This window comes from Hemiscyllium ocellatum, chromosome 11 (genome assembly GCF_020745735.1).
Source record: "Hemiscyllium ocellatum isolate sHemOce1 chromosome 11, sHemOce1.pat.X.cur, whole genome shotgun sequence".
In the NCBI taxonomy this organism is placed as follows: domain Eukaryota; kingdom Metazoa; phylum Chordata; class Chondrichthyes; order Orectolobiformes; family Hemiscylliidae; genus Hemiscyllium; species Hemiscyllium ocellatum.
The window spans coordinates 86,867,711-86,889,507 of NC_083411.1; the positions used below are offsets into that span (position 1 = coordinate 86,867,711).

At 41.0% G+C, this 21,797-nt stretch overlaps 1 protein-coding gene across 1 annotated transcript in view; it reads right to left on the bottom strand.

Annotated features, from left to right (window-relative positions):
* The window catches only part of hdac8 (histone deacetylase 8), an 80,839-nt gene that overhangs the window by 42,166 nt on the left and 16,876 nt on the right, over positions 1-21,797 (bottom strand). The window contains exon 4 of the mRNA XM_060832657.1: positions 21,349-21,490. Within this exon, the coding sequence (XP_060688640.1) occupies positions 21,349-21,490 (142 nt within the window). The remainder of the gene's footprint in view (positions 1-21,348; positions 21,491-21,797) is intronic.

A 21,797-nucleotide genomic window follows, 5' to 3' on the forward strand; every position in this document is an offset into this window, starting at 1 on the left:
AGTAGGGAATGTCAGGATTTTGACCTACAGATGATGAAGGAATTGCAATTAATTTACAAGTCAGAAATGTGACTTGGTGAGGAATTTTGCTGCGATGTTTCCTCATGCTAGGTGCCCTTCTTCTTGGTGATAGAACTTGTGGCTTTGGAACAAAGTTCCATCCAAGCTGCATAAGTGGGCAACAACCTGAAATTTCCCACATAAATTGTATACAAATAGGCCCTTTTAAGTTATTTTATAAAAGTTTTTGAAGTGTCTGTTCACTAATTTCCACATTTAAAAAATACTGAAACATACTTTTAGATTGAAAGGTGCTGTCAAGGAAACCATTGCAAGTTGTTATGCACTATGTAGACAGTATACAGTGCAGAATGAATTCATTGAATGTACCAGCAATGGAGAGGGCAGATACTTAAGATGGTGATTGTGGTGGTAACCAAATTGTTTCCACAAACTAAAATATGCTCATATTTGCATTAAAACTAAGGGTCTTGATAAACTGTAGTGAGGAAACCCTAGATGTTACAGGACATTCTGGTATAACGCATGATTCGTCAAAATGAATTGTCCATAACGCAATTGGTGAATTCTGGACACTTTTGGATAACACAAACTTTCTACTGAACAGATAAAGCGATTTCCTCTAGCAACAGGTTGCAAAAGAACACAACTGTCGCATTAAAGCAGAATGACCTGGATGTGGTACATGAAGACAAGTGATGAAAACTTGCATCACTATTTCCAAAGGATGCCATCCTGGACCACCCATGGTTGATATTTCCCTTTGGAATGCAATTAAAAAGTGCACAGCTATATCCATGCCAATTTCTTGCTGACTGCATTAATATTCTGGAATGCAAACAAGTGTAAATCATACAAACTGGCAGGATGGAGAAAACGCTAACATATTGTGTGTTCCTTGTTTTTGCTGTCAAACAAGCATTCACGCACACGAGGTATAATACATATTTGAGGGCACGGAAGCCTTTCATTTTTAAAAATTTGTCTTCAACTGATGTCATAAAGTATATTCAAGCAAACTGAAAATACTCAACAGCTCTCAATGAAGATGGACCGTCTGTCAAAATATTTAAGTATGAGCCCAGGTGCCTTTGGGGGTAAGAGCCAATTGCATGTATAAATAAATATGGCATTTAGTGTTCATACCCCTAAGCCAGAAGGTCCAGGTTCAAGTCTCACCTGCCTAGAAGTGCCACAATGTGTCTGAACAGGTTGGTTAAAAATATTAGGCAGGGGGGATTTTGATGATGCGCTACCTTTGAGTCAGAAAGCGCAAGTTCACAGCCCACCTGCTCCAGAGGTGGGTCATAACATGCCTGAACAAGTTGTTCAAAAATATTTAACATTTGGTGGAATGTCATGAATAGCTGGCGTTCAGATGTTTAGTCAGTTACAGCAGAATGAAGGATGAAGTTTATTTTCAGAAAATACAATGCAACTTGAAATGACATCATTCCAATACAAACACACAAATCCAATTAGAGTCATAGAGTTACAGGGACGTACAGCACGGAAACAAGACCCTTTGGTCCAACTCGTCCATGCTGACCAGATATCCTAACCTGATCTAGTCCCATTTGCCAGCACTTGGCCCAAATCCCTCTAATCCCTTCCTGTTCATGTACCCATCCAAATGCCTTTTAAATGCTGTAATTGTACCAATCTTCACCACTTCCTCTGGCAACTCATTCCATTCATGCACCACCCTGTGTGTGAAAACGGTGCCTCTTAGGCCCCTTTCATATCTTTCCCCTCTCACCCTAAACCTATGCTGTCAGTTCTGCACTCCCCACCCCAGGGAAAACACCTTTTCTATTGATCCTATCCATGCCCCTCATGATTTTATGAACATCTATAAGGTCACCCCTCAGCTCCAGTGAAAACAGCCCCAGCCTATTCAGCCACTGCCTTAACTCAAATCCTCTGAGCATGGCAACATCCTTGTCAATCTTTTCTGAACCCTTTCAAGCTTCACAACATCCTTCCGATAAGGAGGAGGCCAAAATTGCACACAATATTCAAAAAGTGGCCTAACCAATGTCTTGTACAGCTGCAACATGACCTCCCAACTCCTGTACTCAATACTCTAACCAATAAAGAAAAGCATACCAAATGCCTTCTTCACTATCCTATCTACCTGTGACTCCACTTTCAAGGAACTATGAACCTGCACCCCAAGGTCCCTTTGTTCAGCAATACTCCACAGGATCTTACCTCTAAGTGTACAAGTCCTGCTCTGATTTGCTTTTCCAAAATGCAGCACCTTCCATTTATCTAAATTAAACTCCCTCTGCCACTCCTCAGCCCATTGGCCCATCTGATCAAGATCCTGGTGGACTGAGGTAACCTTCTTTGCTGTCCACTACACCCCCAATTTTGGTGTCATCTGCAAACTTACTAACTATGCCTTCTATGTCCACATCCAGAATATTTAGATAAATGACGAAAAGTAGAGGACCCAGCACTGATTCTTGTAGCATATCACTGGTCACAGGCCATAAGTCTGAAAAGCAACCCTCCACCACCACCCTCTGTCTTCTACTTTGAGCCAGTTCTGTATCCAAATGGCTAGTTCTCCCTGTATTCCATGAGATGTAACCTTGCTAACCAACCTCCCATGAGGAACCTTGCCGAACTCCTTACTGAAGCCCATTTACATCACATCTACCGTTCTGCCCTCATCAATCCTCTTTGCCGATGATGTGACTGATTTTGTGTTCATCCAAATTAGCTTCCAGTGTGTGTGGAGTAATATAGCCATACTGGATAATAACAAAACTGATAAGATTAACTTTTGAAAAGAACTAATAAGTTTAACTCAATAATCATTAAACCATGTATTTGAATTGTTACTACAGCATGATTACTGGAGAGTTTACAAAATCAATTGTCATAACTGACATGGTTATGAATTATGAGTTGCCAAGTGAGATTAGGCTGAATGGTTACTTGTCAGCTTACATAGACATGATAGGCCACACGGCCTCCCTATGTTAAAAACAAATCTATGATCTCTGACACTTGTCTCTCTTTTTCTTCTGTTCCACCTATCACCACCAATATTTTCTGACCCTTTTCTGTCCTGTATCATGCACATAGCCCCTGATGACTGTGAGAAACAACTTGATTGCATATTCCTGCCATTGCAACTCTTCAGCCATCTGCTGGAAGGTTGAAAGCAACTTTTAAAAGTCATTACTCTATTTTCCCTGCAGTAAATGAGAAATGGAATGAAAGAAAAAGAGAGATAAGTGTCAGAGATCATAGCTTTCTTTTAATATAGGGAGGCCATGTGGCCTGTCATGTCTATGCAAACTGACAAGTAACCAACCATTCAGCCTAATCTCACTTGGCAACTCTTAATCCATAGCCATGTAGTTATGACACTTGATTTTGTAAATATCCAGTAACCATGCTGTGATAACAAATTAAAGACATTGGCTAATGATTATTGAGTTAATATTGTCAATTCTTTTCAGATCCTACCTCCATATGAAACCATTCAATACCAATTGGCCACAGTACTAGGTTATCCAAAGACAAAAATAGCTCTGAGGAAGGGTCACTCAACCTGAAATATTAACTCTGATTCCTGTCCACAGATCTTGCCAGACTGCTGAGTTTTTCCAGCAATTTCTATTTTTTGTCTTTGATTCACAGTATCCACAGTTCTTTTGTTTTTTTTCCCACTAGGTTATCTAGCATGCTCTTAACATCTTACAAGTACTTAAAGGTAGAATTCAACAATACACAAAACCTAAAAAGCCAATTCAAGCACTTTTCCAGTCCACAATTGTTTACATGAAAGAAGTACTCCATTATAAGAACATTAAAACTTAACAGGCAGTGGAATAGGCCATTCAATTAATCATGACTGATCTTCAACCTCAATTCCATCCTCCAAATTCTGTACTTCCACACCTTCAAGCTAAAAAAAATGGCCTTTGAGTATCTGTTTCTGTCACTGTTCTGACACATACACATTAAAAAAATTATACATCATAACATTAAAATCCTCAGTCAATACAAATGGAATTCTTAAGTGATTAGACTTGAAAAATAATCAACTGATTAAATTACACATTTGTTATAAATTATATTACTTTCTTTATCTGTTTCTTTTTTAAAAGTTGTATTATTCTATTAACAGTATCTGTTTTTTTGACACTATAATGAATGACTAAACACTTGGAAATATTATAGACAAGATGAAAAGATTTAGCTTTAAGATTTTCAGATCTTGCTGAAATATAGTTTCAGTAGCTAATCAATGAAAGTCAAGACTAACACCAAAGATTGAGCTAGGATATTAGTAACATTGTTATCAAGGCAGACTGAGCAGTGACTTTAATTACAAGGTAATATCTTTTCCAGTCTTTTTTGACATCTTTGCTGTTACCAACACCATGACCAATTCATCCATCTCACCCATTCATCTCCATCTAATGACTATCTCATTTTCATCACAATTAAAACACTTTATTCCCAAAATTCTGTTCTCTAAACCCAGTTTTCTCCTTCATATTAAGGACATCATCCCAGACACACTGCTCATCATTTTTGTGCTATAGATATGAAATCAGTTTCATATAGTTCAATGACAATGTGTTGTAGCTACCACTTCAAAACTGAACAAGTCAAAATTTTATTCAGCTCAATAATAGTTAAGCAATATTTCTAGTTTCCTATCAGAAAATGTGTGTTTCTGGTCTCCAACCTCCAGTTACCATGTCAACTAATCCAAGATACAAAATCTTATTTTGAATTAAACAGGTTGTCGACTGTCCTTCCCCACACCCTGTCCAAGCCAGAGACCACCTCAGAACTAAGTGGACTTGCTCCACCACCTCACTGTAGATATCCTATTCCACAGGTTCATTATCTTAACACTCATTTTTGCTAATAACCTCCTTCATAACTGCTACCTCCAATTTTATGTAACTGAGAAAGTCTCACTCAGCCTACCTCAGCTATTGTCTTCAATCATACAATGTCACTGCATCCCTGCTCATTTAACTTTAATCCCCTGTACTGTTTTGTCACTATTTCTGTAATGGTAGCTGTTCCTTCGAAGCCAATGCCCACTTCTATTCTTTATCTTTGATTTCAACATCTTATCAACTTCCTAACCACTTTAAACAATTTCCAAAAAAGTATTTTCTTCCACTGCTCTTTGTCCTCAAAGACTCCTCTTCTGCTCAATGCCTTGTTTAATGCTCAGAGAAATTATTCTTTGCATGCTGAGTACCAATAAATACACAAATTGCTGTTGATGAAAGATGTTGCATTTTTTAACACTAATCCTTACTTCTCAAAGCTCAATATTTACTTTCAAATCTTAATAATTATCTTTTATGGACATAAATGAAGCTCTACTCACATTTTCTACAAAATATTAAATAGACAATCCCTTCTTATCTATATGCTGTATTTCACATGCAACTTTAAAAAAACAGCTTAGGCATCTAAGTGGGATTCTCTTGAAACACTTCAAGCATGTGACGAACAGGTAATGCCAAGGTATAGTAAAGGCTAACTGCTATGGAAGGTGGTCTTTGTAGGAGGAAATCTATCTTGGTAAGTCATACCCCTGCTTCTGAACCAGAAACTTTGAGTTCAAGATCCACTTTATGACCATTGAACAAGTTGAATAATCAGTCTGCTCGGCTCGCAACATTTTCCCACTCTTAAGCAAGTGTTGACAGGTCTGTGTGAAGATCAAAAACAATGGCTGCCAAGAGCATGAGGAAATTGGTTTCCACAGTATAGCCAGATCATGACAGATGGAATAAATTTGACAGACTGCATGCTGCAGTGAGAGCATTAAGATATATGATTCTGATACTGTGATATTATTGAGTGTTTATTCTTTACTACTTCATTCATTGCTTCAGATTCCTACTTCTTGCCTTAGTTTTTCAATCCATTCACCCACTCTCCCCATCTCCCCAAATCTCTTTTCCAGAGGCCAGGCAGCCAATATTTGTCTGCTTTTTCAGTGATAATCTACCTCTCATTCTATTGCACTTCCTGTGATGCACTCCCTTCTGGCTACACTGCTTCTGCCATGGTGGGATTCAAACCTATGACTGTAGAACCTCTGGGATTCTGGATCGCCAGCTGAGTGAGGGAAGTGGCAAGCAGTATAATTTATTAAAAACATAAAGCAGTGAGGTTTCTTTGTCAGAGCAGAAAATAGGTCAAAATTTGAAGGTCAGGAGATGGGGAGGAGGCTACAAATCAGAGGTTAGGGCTTGGGGAGGGATTGCAAAGTCAAGAGGATTAGGGAGCAACAAGTCTGGGAAATACAGTTGATGGTGGGAGGGGTGGTACCTATACTTGAGTACAAAGTCAAAATTTTTCTTTCACATTTTTAAATTTTTAAAATTATATATAATTTACTAAGTAGGAATTTAGCAATATAATATATTGCAACCTAACAGATATGCTTTTTAATATTTTTTCTGAGAAGGTAGGTCTTACAAAAACCTAGTTACAGTTTTATTATTGACTCCTATGAGAATCAATGCTTCTCTTAATTTTGTTACATTTAAAGATGGAAATTTCAGAAATGTAGCCACAACTTTAAGTGAGAATTTACTGGTAACATTGTTAGATCAAAAGGTATGAAAGATAAAAATTGTTTGGTTGGACAAATAACATGGAAACTGGGTGAAAAAAATTCTGCAATTAATTAAAATTCCAACTCATCTATGCCTGCAGTTAAGTTACAGACTTTAATTTAACTGTATTTTGTCCAATTAATCGATTAATTGATGGAACATTAACCAGATTGAAACAGTTTATCCTACCACACTGGACAATGAACACTAAATAAAAATTAAACTTGAAGACACAGAAGGTTCAACAATTCCACAAATAACTTTTCTCCTTTATCACAGATCTTCTAACATTCGAATCGCAGTATCATTGCTAAGGCTCAAACAAAAATGCAGTTTGATGACTGCGAGCATATTCAGAGATTTGCTTTTAAATTGTCTGTGACATTCATGATTTTGTCCTTCCTTGAGATGCTGAGAATGTCAAGAGACACTGAAGGTGAAAAATGCTGAGCTTCATTCTTGACAGTTGTACATTGTCCGTACTTCACAACTGTACAACGAGGGCTAATAACATAGGCCTGGCAGCTGACTTTTCTTTGCATGTGTTGCATTGTGCACCGAGTGAGATTGTCGGACATTGCAGACTTAAGATAGCTGACTTCAAAAACCAATTCCAGGAGAATGTCACTTGCAAAGATGGAGGGCAAAGATTTAACAAACTGTTCATACCCATGGTTTTCATACTTGTGGTCAGTGAAAACAGGTCATAGACATGGGATAGACATTCCATAAATCTTTACAACTGGGTTTCTGTATAAGTGATTAACACAACTTCATCCATACAACAGAGTTCTCAGATTAAGATTTACTATATTTTTGTCTTCACTTTCAAATTAGACAAATTGTAGAGCTTGCCATCTGATCCAGTATGGAGGTATATGTCCTCATATTTGCAGAAAAGGCAATGGTTAGGACCAAGGAAAATAAAGTACCACAGTGGAGCTGGGACATGGTCCTATTTCATTCCATTTTTCACTCAAAATGCTGAAAATAGTATCATGAAACGACAGTACTTTTTTTGTTAGGAATGGATCAAATACATTTCTCAAGTTAGTTGGAAGCAAACTGATGTTCTGATAGTTTAAACACTCAGTGAACACTATTTCTGTGAGACACATCTCTTGGCTGCTTGATGCTCTCTTACAGTTTGCTATCATGGTTGAGTAAGCACAGAACTCTTGCCATCGATTCCTTACAAGCAGGAAAAGATTCAGCAAGGATAGAATTCCAGATAAACTGCTTAAGTGTTTAAAATCTCACTTACATTCACATCATCATGACCTCTGCCTTCTTTGTTGCAGGATAACATCCACTCCACAATGACATGCACAATGTAATAATCAAGTTACACAAAAACAAAAGAAATAGTGGAGATGCAACAACTCCAGGAGATGTTAATCCTCAGCATTGCCAGGACAGCAATTGTTAAAAATCATGCTGCAAAGACTCTAAAGCACAGCGTGGTTTCTGTGCTGAGAAATCTATATGGACGTGACCATCTCCATATGCCAGCTACAAGGGCTCTATCTTGCTTTCATCAGTTTCACAAAAACGCTGCTAACAGAGCAGGATACCATACGATTCTGGAGAAATTAGCCCTTTACACAAGACAGGCAAATGTAAAACAAGCATCTAACTTGAACTTGCTCCACCTCTGCTGGGAGATTAAAGTTCCTTCCTCCCTGGATTATTGGGTTGCACTCCAAGTGATGCTTTGGACAATCATCTATACTAACAGCACTAAGTTGCTGTTGTCCTTCTCTTTCAAGGACATTGACAACAACACAGGTGTTGGAAGGTCTGAGGCATCAGCCAGGAGTGCATTGAAACAGTCAGATGTAGAGGTAACAAAGGCAGGAGTGATGATTGCAGCACATGGCCTCAAACACCATCTCAGGCTGTTGTTTGATATTAGAGGTGGAAATAGATGGCCCGCGTGATGGCATGAGTATGAGAATAAAAGTTCACTTCAGGGACAAATGTAAACCAATGTTGCAAACAGATGCATTTAATCTCCAACTGTAGCCAGGTGAGAGACTGAGTGAATGGCTAGGGAATGTAGTTTGGGGCGGGAACCAAAGACAATACCTTCATTATTTTCCGTAACATTTAACTGGCAGCAATTTGTTTGCTCATCCTACATTGGACATTGAATAAGGAGGCTGATAAATTTGGCAATTGTGGAGGAGTTGAGAGAGATAGAGGTGTGTTTGAGTTGGATGTCATCAGCATACCTTTGAAAACTAATGCTGAGCTTTTGGATAATCTTAGCTAAAGGGAAGCACATAAATGAGAAATAGGATTTGTGAAAACTTTAGCATTGGTTTCCTTGCTGTATAAGACTCTGGTGAGGCCTCATCTGGAGTATTGTGTGCAGTTTTGGTCGCCATACTATAGGAAGGATGTGGAAGCTTTAGAACGAGTGCAGAGGAGGTTTACCAGGATGTTGCCTGGAATGGTAGGAAAATCTTATGAGGAAAGGCTGAGGCACTTGGGGCTGTTCTCATTGGAGAAGAGAAGGTTTAGGGGAGATCTGATAGAAGTGTATAAGATGATTAGGGGTTTAGATAGGGTAGATACTAAGAACCTTTTACCGCTAATGGAGTCAGGTGTTACTAGGGGACATAGCTTTAAATTAAGGGGTGGTAGGTATAGGACAGATGTTAGGGGTAGATTCTTCACACAGCGGGTTGTGAGTTCATGGAATGCCCTGCCCGTATCAGTGGTGAACTCTCCTTCTTTATGTTCATTTAAGCAGGCATTGGATAGGCATTTGGAAGTTATTGGGCTAGTATAGGTTAGGTAGGACTCGGTCGGCGCAACATCGAGGGCCGAAGGGCCTGTACTGCGCTGTATCCTTCTATGTTCTATGTTCTATAAAGCCAAGGATCCCATGTGCTTTCTTAAAAGCCTTATAAACTTGTCCTGCCTTCCTTGATGACTTGTGAACATTTAGGGGTCTCTGTTCCTGTCATCTCTTTAACATCAAATTATTTGGGATTATTTCATTCAACATTTTGTCCCATTTGCAATGGTTTCTCTTCCTGCTCCCTGTTACTTCGGTTGTTCCTTTCAGGATCTATTCACAACAGCAGCCCTCCCATTTAAGTTTCGTAATTAATTCTAGGCACTATAAACCTTGGAGGAGATTTGTCAGAATCTTACAAAGAACAAAAAATTCAGTCACAAAGAGAGATTGAAGAAATTGCTCTCTTTGGAGCAGAGATGTGACTTATGGCAGATGTGATACAGCCAATGGAATTCATGAAGCTTTTATTGAGAGTAAATAAGGAGAAACCATTTCTACTTGCTGAAGGATCAGTAATTAGAGGACACATCTGAGGACAATGGGCAAAAAGGTCTGAGCTGATATCATGAAACTATTTCCACACAGCAAGTACGATGATCTGGATTACACTGCCTATAAGAATGTTGGAAGCAGAAATCATATCAGCTGGTGCAGAAGGCCATTCAAGAGGGGAGAGCAAAAAGACAAGTAGTTGTTATAGGGGATTCTATAACTAAGGGGACAGATACTATTCTTCGCGAGCCAGATCGGGAGTCCCACATGGTGTGTTGCCTGCCCGGTGCTTGAAAGGATATTGGAGCGAGAGGGAGAAGATCCAGTTGTTGTGGTCCACGTTGGCACTAACAACATAGGCAAGGCTAGGAAGGAGGACCTGTTTGGGGATTATCAAGTGTTAGAAAGGAAATTGAAAAACAGGTCTTCGAGGGTCATAATCTCTGGATTACTGCTTGAGCCATGTGCTAATTGGCATAAGAATAAGAAAATTAGGGAGGTAAACACATGGCTAAGAGATTGATGAGAGAAAGAGGGTTTCCATTTCATGGGACATTGGCATCAGTTTTGGAACCGGGGAGATCTGTACCGATGGGATGGTCTCCACCTGAATCAATCTGGATCCAGGGTTCTAGCTGAAAGGATAAATAGGGTGGTCACTATGACTTTAAACCAGTGAGTCAGGGGGAAGGGAAAGGGAAAGCAACAGGGAGTATAGAGTCAAGTAGAAGGATAAGCAGCAGGTTAGGCATGAGTGCAGGGTTTAAGTTCAAGGCAGACTAGGAATTAAGCAAAAAGGAAGGATAACTTAAGACATGTTACAAGAGATGTTGGAAATCATGAGGATAAGAAAATTAGCATTAAGGCACTTTACCTGAATGCTCGCAGTCTTCGTAACAAAGTAGATGAATTAACAGCAGAGATCATCGTGAATGATTATGATGGTATAGGCATCACAGAGACGTGGTCGCAGGGGGTTCAGGACTGGCAATTAAACATCCAAGGATTTATAACTTATCAAAAAGGCAGGGAGATGGGCAGAGGGGGTGGAGTTGCTTTGTTCGTTAGGAATAAAATTAAATCTATTGTACTGAATGACATAGGGTCAGATGAAGTGGAGTCTGTGTGGGTGGAGTACCACAAGGACAAAAAACAATAATAAGAGTTACGTCCAGACCTCCTAACAGTGGTCAGGACCAGAGGTGCAAGATATACCAGGAAAAAGATACGCCATGTGAGAAAGACAAGGTCACTGTGATCATGGGAGACTTCAATGTATAGGTGGACTGGGTGAATAATGTTGCCGGTGGAGCCAAAGAAAGGGAAATCATGCAACGTTTACAGGAAGGCTTTTTGAAACACCTTGTGATGGAGCCCACAAGGGAGCAGGCTATTCTGGACTTAGTGCTATGTAATTAGCCAGACTGTATAAAAGATCTCAAAGTAAAGGAACACTTAGGAGGCAGCGATCATAATATGGTAGAGTTCAGTCTGCAGTTTGAAAGAGAGAAGGCAAAATTGGATGTAATGGTGTTACAGTTAAATAAAGGTAATTACAGCGGCATGAGAGAGGAACTGACGGACATCAACTGGAGGCACAACGGCAGGAGTTTCTGGGTGTAATTGAGGACACTGTGCAGAGGTTAATTCCAAAGAAAAGAAAGATTTTCCAGGGGGGATTAGACAGCCATGGCTGACAAAGGAAGTCAGGAAATGTATCAAAGAAAAAGAGAGAGCCTATAAAGTGGCCAAGAGCACTGGGAAATCAGAAGATTGGGAAGACTACAATAACAGAGGATAACAAAGAGAGAAGTAAGGAAGGAGAGGGATCAAATATGAAGGTAAGCTAGCCAGCAATATTAGAAATGATAATAAAAGTTTCTTTCAATACATAAGAAACAAATGAGAGGCAAAAGTAGAAATTGGGCCGATCCAAATTGATGCAGGAAGGCCAGTGATGGGAGGTAAGGAATTAGCTGAAGAACTTAATAAGTACTTTGCGACAGTCTTCACAGTGGAAGACATAAGTAATATCCCAACAATTAAGCAGAGTCGGGGGCAGAGTTAAGTATGGAAGCCATCACAAAAGAGAAAGTGCGAGAAAAGCTAAAAGGTCTAAAAATTGATAAATCGCCTGGCCCCAATGGGCTACACCCTAGAGTTCTGCCGACATAGCTAAGGAAATAGCGGAGGCATTGGTTGTGATCTTTCAAAAGTCACTGGAGTCAGGCAAAGTCCCAGATGATTGGAAAATTGCTGTTCTAACCCACTTGTTCAAGAAAGATCAAGTCAAAAGATGGAAAATTATAGGCCAATTAGCCTAACTTCGATTGCTGGTAAAGTTCTAGAATCCACCGTTAAGGATGAGATTTCTAAATTCTTGGAAGTGCAGGGTCAGATTTGAACAAGGGGTAAAAAAATGAGGTCTGCAGATGCTGGAGATCACAGCTGAAAATGTGTTGCTGGTTAAGGCACAGCAGGTTAGGCAGCATCCAACAAGTCAGCATGGATTTAGTAAGGGGAGGTCGTGTCTGACAAACCTGTTAGAATTCTGTTAAGAGGTAACAAGAAGGTTAGACCAGGGAAACCCTGTGGATGTTATCTATCTAGACTTCCAAAGGGCCTTTGATAAGGTGCCTCACGAGAGGCTGCTGAGTAAGGTGAGGGCCCATGGTGTTCAAGGTGAGCTACTGTCACGAATTGAGGAATGGCTATCTGACAGAAGGCAGAGTGTTGGGATAGAATGACAGCCAGTGACAAGTGATGTCCTGCAGGGTTCAGTGTTGTGGCTGCAGCTGTTTGCTTTATATATTAATGATCTGGATGAAGAGACTGGGGGCATGCTGATGAAGTTTGCTGATGATACAAAGTTCTGTGGACAGGTAGGTAGCACTGAGGAGGTGGGGAGGCTGCAGAAAGATTTAGACAGTTTAGGAGAGTGATCCAGGAAATGGCTGATGACATTCAATGTGAACAGATGACAGGTCTTGCACTTTGGCAAAAAGAATACAGGCATGGACTATTTTCTAAATGGTGAGAAAATTCATAAAGCCAAAGTACAAAGGGATCTGGGAGTGCTAGTCCAGAATTCTCTAAAGGTTAACTTGCAGGTTGAGTCCATGGATAAGAAAGCGAATGTAATCTTGTCATTTATCTCAAGAGGGTTGGAATATAAAATCAACGATGTGCTTCTGAGACTTTATATAGCTCTAGTTAGGCTCCATTTAGAATACTGTGTCCACCTTTGGACCCCACACCTCAGGAAGGACAGACTGGCACTGGAGATTCACACGGATGATCCTTGGAATGGTAGGCCTAACATATGATGAATGGCCAAGGATCCTGGGATTGTATTCATTACAGTTTAGAAGGTTGAGGGGAAATTTAATAGAAACTTACAAGCTATTGCATGGCTTAGAAAGAGTGGATGCTGAGAAGTTGTTTCTGTTAGGCGGGGAGACTAGGACCCATGGGTACAGCCTTAGAATTAAAGCGGGGGGTCAATTTAGAACGGAAATGAGGAGACATTTTTTCAGCCAGAGAGTGGTGTGCCTGTGGAATTCATTGCCACGGAGCACAGTGAAGGCCAGGACATTAAATGTCTTCAATGCAGAGATTGATAATTCTTGATCTTGCAAGATATTAAGGGTAATGGGGAGAAAGTGGGTAAGTGGAGTTGAAATGCCCATCAGCCATGATTAAATGGCGGAGTGGATTCAATGGGCCGAATGGGCTTACTTCCACTCCTATGTCTTATGGAAATTGGATAGATATGTGAACTGGAGAAAACTGCACAGCTATGAGAAAGGAATTTAAAGTTTGAATAATTGAACAGTTTGATAAGTGGCACAGGGGGTGGCTGAATAGTCTCCTTCTGTGAGAAAAAGTTTCTATGAAACAAAATTTAATTTACAATTTAAAAGACTTTCTCCTGACTGCCTCAGGTATCCTATACAACCAATAATGGGGGAGCTAGACCAGACAGCTATATTAGAATGCCACCAGAAGTGGTAGGGTTACAACTACAATTCCAAATTATAGCAGAAATCTAGGATAGTTGGTGTAGAAATATGACCAAAACCACAACAGAAAATAAGATATCAAAACAAAATGCCCAATTTAAAAAAAAGTAAAAGAACAAAATAAAAGATACTGATGGGCCCCAGATTTTGGCTTCTTACGGCTGAATAAGACATTCAAATATGCAGTGTTCTGAACTTGGCCTTTTTGAAATGAACATTCATTAGATTTGGTAAAATAAGCAGTGTTATCCTGAAACAGGAGTAAGGTCCCATTTAGAAAACAGCAATCAGCAGGCTAAATAATATAGGTAAAAACAATGACTGCAGATGCTGGAAACCAGATTCTGGACAAGTCCGGACAAGTCACAAATGGAGATGGACCGACTTGACACTGACATTTTTTTACAAACCCACCGACTCCCACAGCTACCTGGATTACACCTCTTCCCACCCTATCTCTTGCAAAAATGCCATCCCATATTCCCAATTCCTTCGCCTACGCCATATCTGCTCCCAGGAGGACCAGTTCCACCAAAGAACACACCAGATGGCCTCCTTCTTTAGAAACCGCAATTTCCCTTCCCATGTGGTTAAAGATGCCCTCCAACGCATCTCGTCCAGATCCCGCACTTCCGCCCTCAGACCCCACCCCTCCAACCGTAACAAGGACAGAACGCCCCTGGTGCTCACCTTCCACCCTACAAACCTTCGCATAAACCAAATCATCCGCCGACATTTCCACCACCTCCAAAAAGACCCCACCACCAGGGATATATTTCCCTCCCCACCCCTTTCTGCCTTCCGCAAAGACCGTTCCCTCCGTGACTACCTGGTCAGGTCCATGCCCCCCCCACAACCCACCCTCCCATCCTGGCACTTTCCCCTGCCACCGCAGGAACTGTAAAACCTATGCCCACACCTCCTCCCTCACCTCTATCCAAGGTCCTAAAGGAGTCTTCCACATTCATCAAAGTTTTACATGCACATCCACTAATATCATTTATTGTATCCGTTGCTCCCGATGCGGTCTCCTCTACATTGGGGAGACTGGGCGCCTCCTAACAGAGCGCTTTAGGGAACATCTCTGAGATACCTGCACCAATCAACCACACCGCCCTGTGGCCCAACATTTCAACTCCCTCTCCCACTCTGCCGAGGACATGGAGGTCCTGGGCCTCCTTCGCTGCCGCTCCCTCACCACCAGACGCCTGGAGGAAGAATGCCTCATCTTCCGCCTCGGAACACTTCAACCCCAGGGCATCAATGTGGACTTCAACAGTTTCCTCATTTCCCCTTCCCCCACCTCACCCGAGTTCTAAACTTCCAGCTCAGCACTATCCCCATGACTTGTCCGACCTGCCTAGCTCCTTTTCCACCTATCCACTCCATCCTTGCCTCCCTGACCTATCACCTTCATCCCCTCCCCCACTCACCCATTGTACTCTATGCTACTTTCTCCCCACCCCCACCCTCCCCTAGCTTATCTCTCCACGCTTCAGGCTCACTGCCTTTATTCCTGATGAAGGGCTTTTGCCCAAAACATCGATTTCGCTGCACTTTGGATGCTGCCTGAACTGCTCTGCTCTTCCAGCACCACTAATCCAGAGGCTAAATAATATGGCAGCAGTCCAGTGATGTTACTGCAAACATTGTTTTTTTCATCAGAGACAAAAAAATGCTCTGACACCCACTGTCCTTCCCAAAGATATTTCTTCCCACTATTGCCCTCTGTGCTGATACATTAACCACCTCACTCTCCCACTCACATCAAACCTAAAACACAATGAATGTACCTGAAATAACTCCAGACAGGCTGGTATCCCTTCACCAAGTCACCCTTTATTTACTCACGGAGAGTCCTTGAAACAGCGCCCTCAGAGCCAGCTCTCAACGTGAACAGGACATCTGACACTCTTGTTCTTATCTATCAGTCAGGGCTCCCTGACTGGATGGGATTAACAGCCACAATCAGGGAACTCGTATTCTATGAGGTCCACCTGGCTGATCTTGTTACAATCTCTACATCTCTCCCTCTCAGAGTCTGAGGATATAGGCTGATTTGTTTTTTTGTAGCTCCTCCTGCCGTGTTTTATCACTGGTCAGGTATCTCCACTTCTGCCTCTGATATGGGTGGCATGTAACGTACAGTAGCTCGTCTCTTGCACCTGAAGTGTCGTGAAAGAAATTCATACTTTTCTTCAGGCGGCAAAGATGCTGAGGTGGCACGATCCACTTTGTCCATCTTAGATTCCAAGATACCTTTGATGTTTGATGGACACGAAAACCAATGGGTCCCAAACGGTCAGAAAGGCTGTTGATGAGCTGGGCACATTTTGCTCTCACACTTTTTGCTATTTTGCAGCTTTCAAATGGTGCACATGCTTGTTCAGGACCATCATACCTACCTGAACTTTATACAACATTGGACCTGACTTCGCATCAATCATGCCTTTTACCCATGCAAGGCCATTCTGTGATTCCTAAACTTTGTCCTCTGAAGTAAACTGTCTCTCTCACATGGACAGTCTTGTGCCCAGCATTGGTGCCCCTGATGCCATTTCACTACTTCTCCCGCTGGATCCACTAAGATCAAATTTAACCTGGTGCAGAGTCTTGTCCCCATTTTAGCAACTCTGCTGGAGCTATCCCTGTAATTGCAAGGGGATGGTCTTATAATCAAACAGGAACCGAGTTTGGACAGGTTGGTATTCAGTGTAGCTGTAGGCTGTTTATTTAAGCCTGCTGTCAAAGTTTGGGCTGCTGTTTCTGTCAGACCATGGGATGATGGATGGTGTGGATCTGTCCTTATATGTCGAAAACCATTCAACTTTAAGGAATGCTCAAATTCCCTGCTGGTGAATGATGGCCTGTTATTTGTGACCAGTACATCTGGGAGTCTGTGTATTACAAAAGATGTGTGCATTTTTTCTATTGTTTGACAAATAAATATTCTGCACGCCCAGGATCCTTGTTTTGACAAATGAACACTCTGCATGCCCAGGATCTTGAATGGACATCCACAGCGACTAAGAACATTGAGCCCATGAAAGCATGTGCTTAGTCATCATGAAACTGAGTCCAGGGTTTATACGGTCATTCCCTGGAAAAGGTTATAAGAGATAGGATTTATCATCATCCAGAAAGAAATAAGTTGATTAGGGATAGTCAATACGGTTTTGTAAAGGGTAGGTCATGCCTCACAATTCTTATTAAGTTAAATCAGAAGGTGAGCAAACAGGTGGATGAGGGTAAACCAGTTGATGAGGTGTATATGGATTTCAGTAAGGCATTTGATAAGGTTTCCCACAGTCGGCTATTGCACAAAATACAGAGGCATGGGATTGAGAGTGATTTAGTGGTTTTGATCAGAGATTGGCTAGCTGAAAGACAGAGGGTGATGGTTAATTCAAACGTTCATCCTAGAGTTCAGCTACTACTGGTGTACCGCAAAGATTAGTTTTGGAGCCACTGCTGTTTGCCATTTTTATAAATGACCTGGATGAGGGCATAGAAGGATGGGTTAGTAAATTTGCAGATGACACTAAGGTCGGTGGAGTTTGTGGATAGTGCCGAAGGATGCTACAGGTTACAGAGGGACATAGATAAGCTGCAGAGCTGGGCTACGAGGTGGCAAATGGAGTTTAATGCAGAAAAATGTGAAGTGATTCACTTTGGAAACAGCAACACGAGAGAAGAGTATGGGCTAATGTTAAGATTCTTGGTAGTGTAGAAAAGCAGAGAGATCTTGGTGCCCATGTACACAGATCTCCAAAAATTGCCACCCAGGTTGATAGGGTTGTTAAGAAGGCATATGGTGTGCTAGCTTTTATTGGTATAGCTTTGGTACCACGAGGTCATGTTGCAGCTGTACAAAACTCTGGTGCGACCGCATTTGGAGTATTGCAAATATTTCTGGTCACCACATTATAGGAAGGATGCAGAGGCTTTGGAAAGGGTTCAGAGGAGATTTACTAAGATGTTGCCTGGTATGGAGGAAAGGTCTTATGAAGAAAGTCTTGAGGGTGTTTTCGTTAGAGAGAAAAGGATCGAGAGGTGACTTAATTGAGACATAAGTTAATCAGAGGGTTAGATAGGGTGGACAGTGAGAGCCTTTTTCCTCAGATAGTGATGGCTAGTACGAGCGGACATAACTTTTAAGTTGAGGGTTAATAGATATAGGACAGATGTCAGAGGTAGTTTCTTTACTCAGAGAGTAGTCAGGGCATGGAGCGCCCTGCCTGCAACAGTAGTAAACTCACCAACTTTAAGAGAATTTAAATGGTCATTGGATAAACATATGGATGAAAATGGAATAGCGTAGATTAGATGGGCTTCAGAATGGTTTCACAGGTCGGGGCAACATCAAGGGCTGAAGGGCCTGTACTGCACTGTAATGTTCTATGTTCTATGCAACCGAGACCAGGGTTTATATGGCCATTCCCAAAACTTTGGGGAGCTTCTCATGGTAATTTTTGCCCTTGTTGGCACTCTGGGTACTGCCCCACTAATACAGCTATGTCTACATCCAAGTATGGCCACCAGACATATCTCTCAGTCACATCTTAAGTTTGGAAATTTCTGGATGACCGTCGTGGAGTTCAGCTAGTATCTTTACAGCAACCTTTACTCCGGAGAATTACCCTTGCTTCCTAAAATGATATGTCACTGTCTATTGTGACCTGGTCTCTCTAGGTCCAGAAAGGTTTAAATTCTGATTATGGTAGTCCTTTGGTTTTCCCCATCAGCTCCAGCTGTTTCAGTTCTGCTAGGACAGGATCTTTCTGTGTCCAAAGTCTGCTATGTCAGCTGTGGCTAGACGTGTATCCAGAAAATGAAAAATCATTATGAACTCTTTCAGTGGCAGTACCACCAGTGGTGTATCTGCCAGAGGGAGGCTGCTCAATGCATCTGTGTTGAGAATCTTCCTGAATCAATTTCGCCCATTAAGCTTTTGCCCTGACCTTTTACTATATTTAGTAATAAGTGAACAAGCTGCTGCTCATGAGAGACCGGACATGAAGTTGTACTTTTAATCCATAAAGGCTCCCCAGGACAGGTTCACAGTCCAGCCGTGAGTCTAGAGTGGATTTTGGTTCTATGATCAAAGTAATGGCTACACCATGATTGACCTCCATTAGAATTGGTTGACCATTTAACCAGACAGTTATTTTGGTTGGTTCTGCTTTGGATGTTGCTCAGCAATTTAACTGCTCCGATCCAGATGTAGGGGGGACGTTCCAGGGTGTGCACTCTCTGGATAATGGCCTATGAATTCCTTACTCCTTTTAAGTTTTTTGGGACTCTTTTGCTGTATTGAGTCTGCATACCAGCAGCAACTACAATGGCTTGCCACTTCATGGATCCTGAAGAAAATATTAACTGTTTTGCCGAGACTTAGCTTTGTTTTGGGATTTGGCTGTGGGTTGACCTAGAGCCCCTCTGTTCGGGATATGTTCTGGATGAGGCTATGCAATTGCCTTCATTCGAGTGGTGTTCCCCAACCTCAGCCAGACTGGTGAACATGTTCACAGGTAGTGGAATAGGCTGTGCCTCATACATTCTGCCTGCCACATTTTCCAATGATAAAGCTAGTTGTAGCGCCTGTTTGAAGTCCAGTTGGGTTTCAGCTGATAGGCACTTTTGCATGGTTACATTATTAATCCCATATACCAAACGATCTCTCAGCATCTCATTAAGAGTTAAACTGAAGTCACATTCCTCTGCCTGTCATCTTAACCTAGCCAAAAATCCCAATGTGGATTCCCTTGGTTCCCAAACTGCCATACAAAACCAATAGCGTCTAAGAATTACAGGCAGCTTACAGTCATAATTACCTTAACTAAATCCATCAACTCTTTTAGTGCCACAGTGAAAATTAGGCATTCAATAGCCAAAAGAAGCTGTGGATTCATAAGTAGTCAGAAGAATTACTCATTGCTTTTCACCTCAATGTCATTTGCCTGGAAACAATAATGCATTAATTTCACATACTGGGTCCAGTCTTCAATGGCAGGATCAAATGAATAAAGCTTCCCAAATTACAGCATGGTGCCAGAAATGCTTACCCCAACTAAAAGACAACTGTTGCGAGCGTATTTCTTCAGGAACATGCTTTTCTCTCATCATCACTGAAATAATTCCACACAGGCTGGTATCCTGTCACTGAGTCACCCTTTTTTTTAAAGACATGGAGAGCCTTGATACTGATCCAGCTCCATCAGAACCAGCTCTCAGATATCAGAATGTCTGATACTCCTGATCTGTCAGCCAGGACTCCCTGATTGGACCAGATTAACAGCCCCAATCAGAGAACACATTCTAGGAGGTCCATCTGGCTGACCTCATTACAATCACTACAGTACCCTCTGTAAACTTCATAATGGAGTAAAGTAAAAAAATTGTAAAGGCTAACTCATAGAGAATACATTCCTTCCTCTCTCATCTCCACACTCTCCTCTTTGTCTTCCTCCTCTCCTCTGTAACTTTTCAGCCAGATGTAAACAAGGCACTAAATTTAAAAGGTAACAATTGCCAATAATGTTCAGATTTTCCAGTATTCAGCAGTGGTGAACAGTGACTTTGGTTGGAATGTTCAGAATGTTTAAATATTACATGCTTGGATCAATGTAGGAGGAATTGAGGAAAATGGCACTGACCCAATACCCTTTTTCTTTCAAATCACCATTCTATTTCTCTGTGTTTTTTTCTCATCCTCACGAACGCTAGAAATCAAGATATGTTTAAGTGATAAGTACTGATTTATTTTGCCAAAAGAAAATGTTGGCAAGACAATGAACTGGTTTCAATATTAAACTTCCATTTTGAAAACTGAAGGAACATTAACGAAGAAAGCATTCACTTTGTCAGTTCTGCTTGACATTTCTCTTTATAACTCATCTACATATTGGTCTGCCTTAAATAAAAAATTAAGTTTAGACCATGCAAAAAGATTGAACATGTTAACACACCTACCAAAAACATCAGTGTCACTTTTCTTCCTCTCAAGTATACAAGATCTTAAACAGAACTTGCACGTTTTATTTGAATATAGCTTGTTCCAAAATTATTTTAAGCAAAGCTACTGGAAATAAAGTTTCAGACCATAACAAAAAATAATGTGGGTGAATACAGATGAATCCTAGGCAATTAGGCACATTGACTACATTCTGACTAAACAAACCAAATAGAGAAGATAGCATCATAACTCAAACTCAAATTATCAAGTTTGTGCCCAGGCTTTTGGGAAAGCCTTCAATTAAAAACTTTAATGATTTCATTAATAGACACAAAAGAGAATTCAAATTACTGAATATTATTTCAAAATACTTAACATTCTTAATTTTATTACGCTGAGTGAAGAAATTATTTTCCAGGTACTCACTTCTTTGCATGATGCCATCCCCCTGGCCAGTTTATTGCCACCTTACATTTTTTGTCAATTAAACACTGCGCAGCTGTGAGAGTGGCCCCAGCTACTGCTGCAGCATAATCAAACACCCCCTCTGTTGCAGGACAGTCATAACCTGAAAAATATAGAAATCAAAATAAATAATCAACTAAGTGAACCAAGTCAATTGAAGAGGGCAACTGATTGCACATGATCTCGTCACTGGACAGACAGCTTTATTTCATCTTTCTTTAGTTACTTTCCCTTCTCCAGCACCCACCATTTCCACACTTTCCTGAGTGTTGAGTCCTTTGTGGGGCACGATTCCCTAGCTACTGCTTGTGTTAAAGTTCTTCAATCAAGTGGCTAGTACTACAGCATGAACTTTGAAAATGCATTACTGTGCAGTGGCAGAAAAAAAAATCACAATGATGCCTAATTCT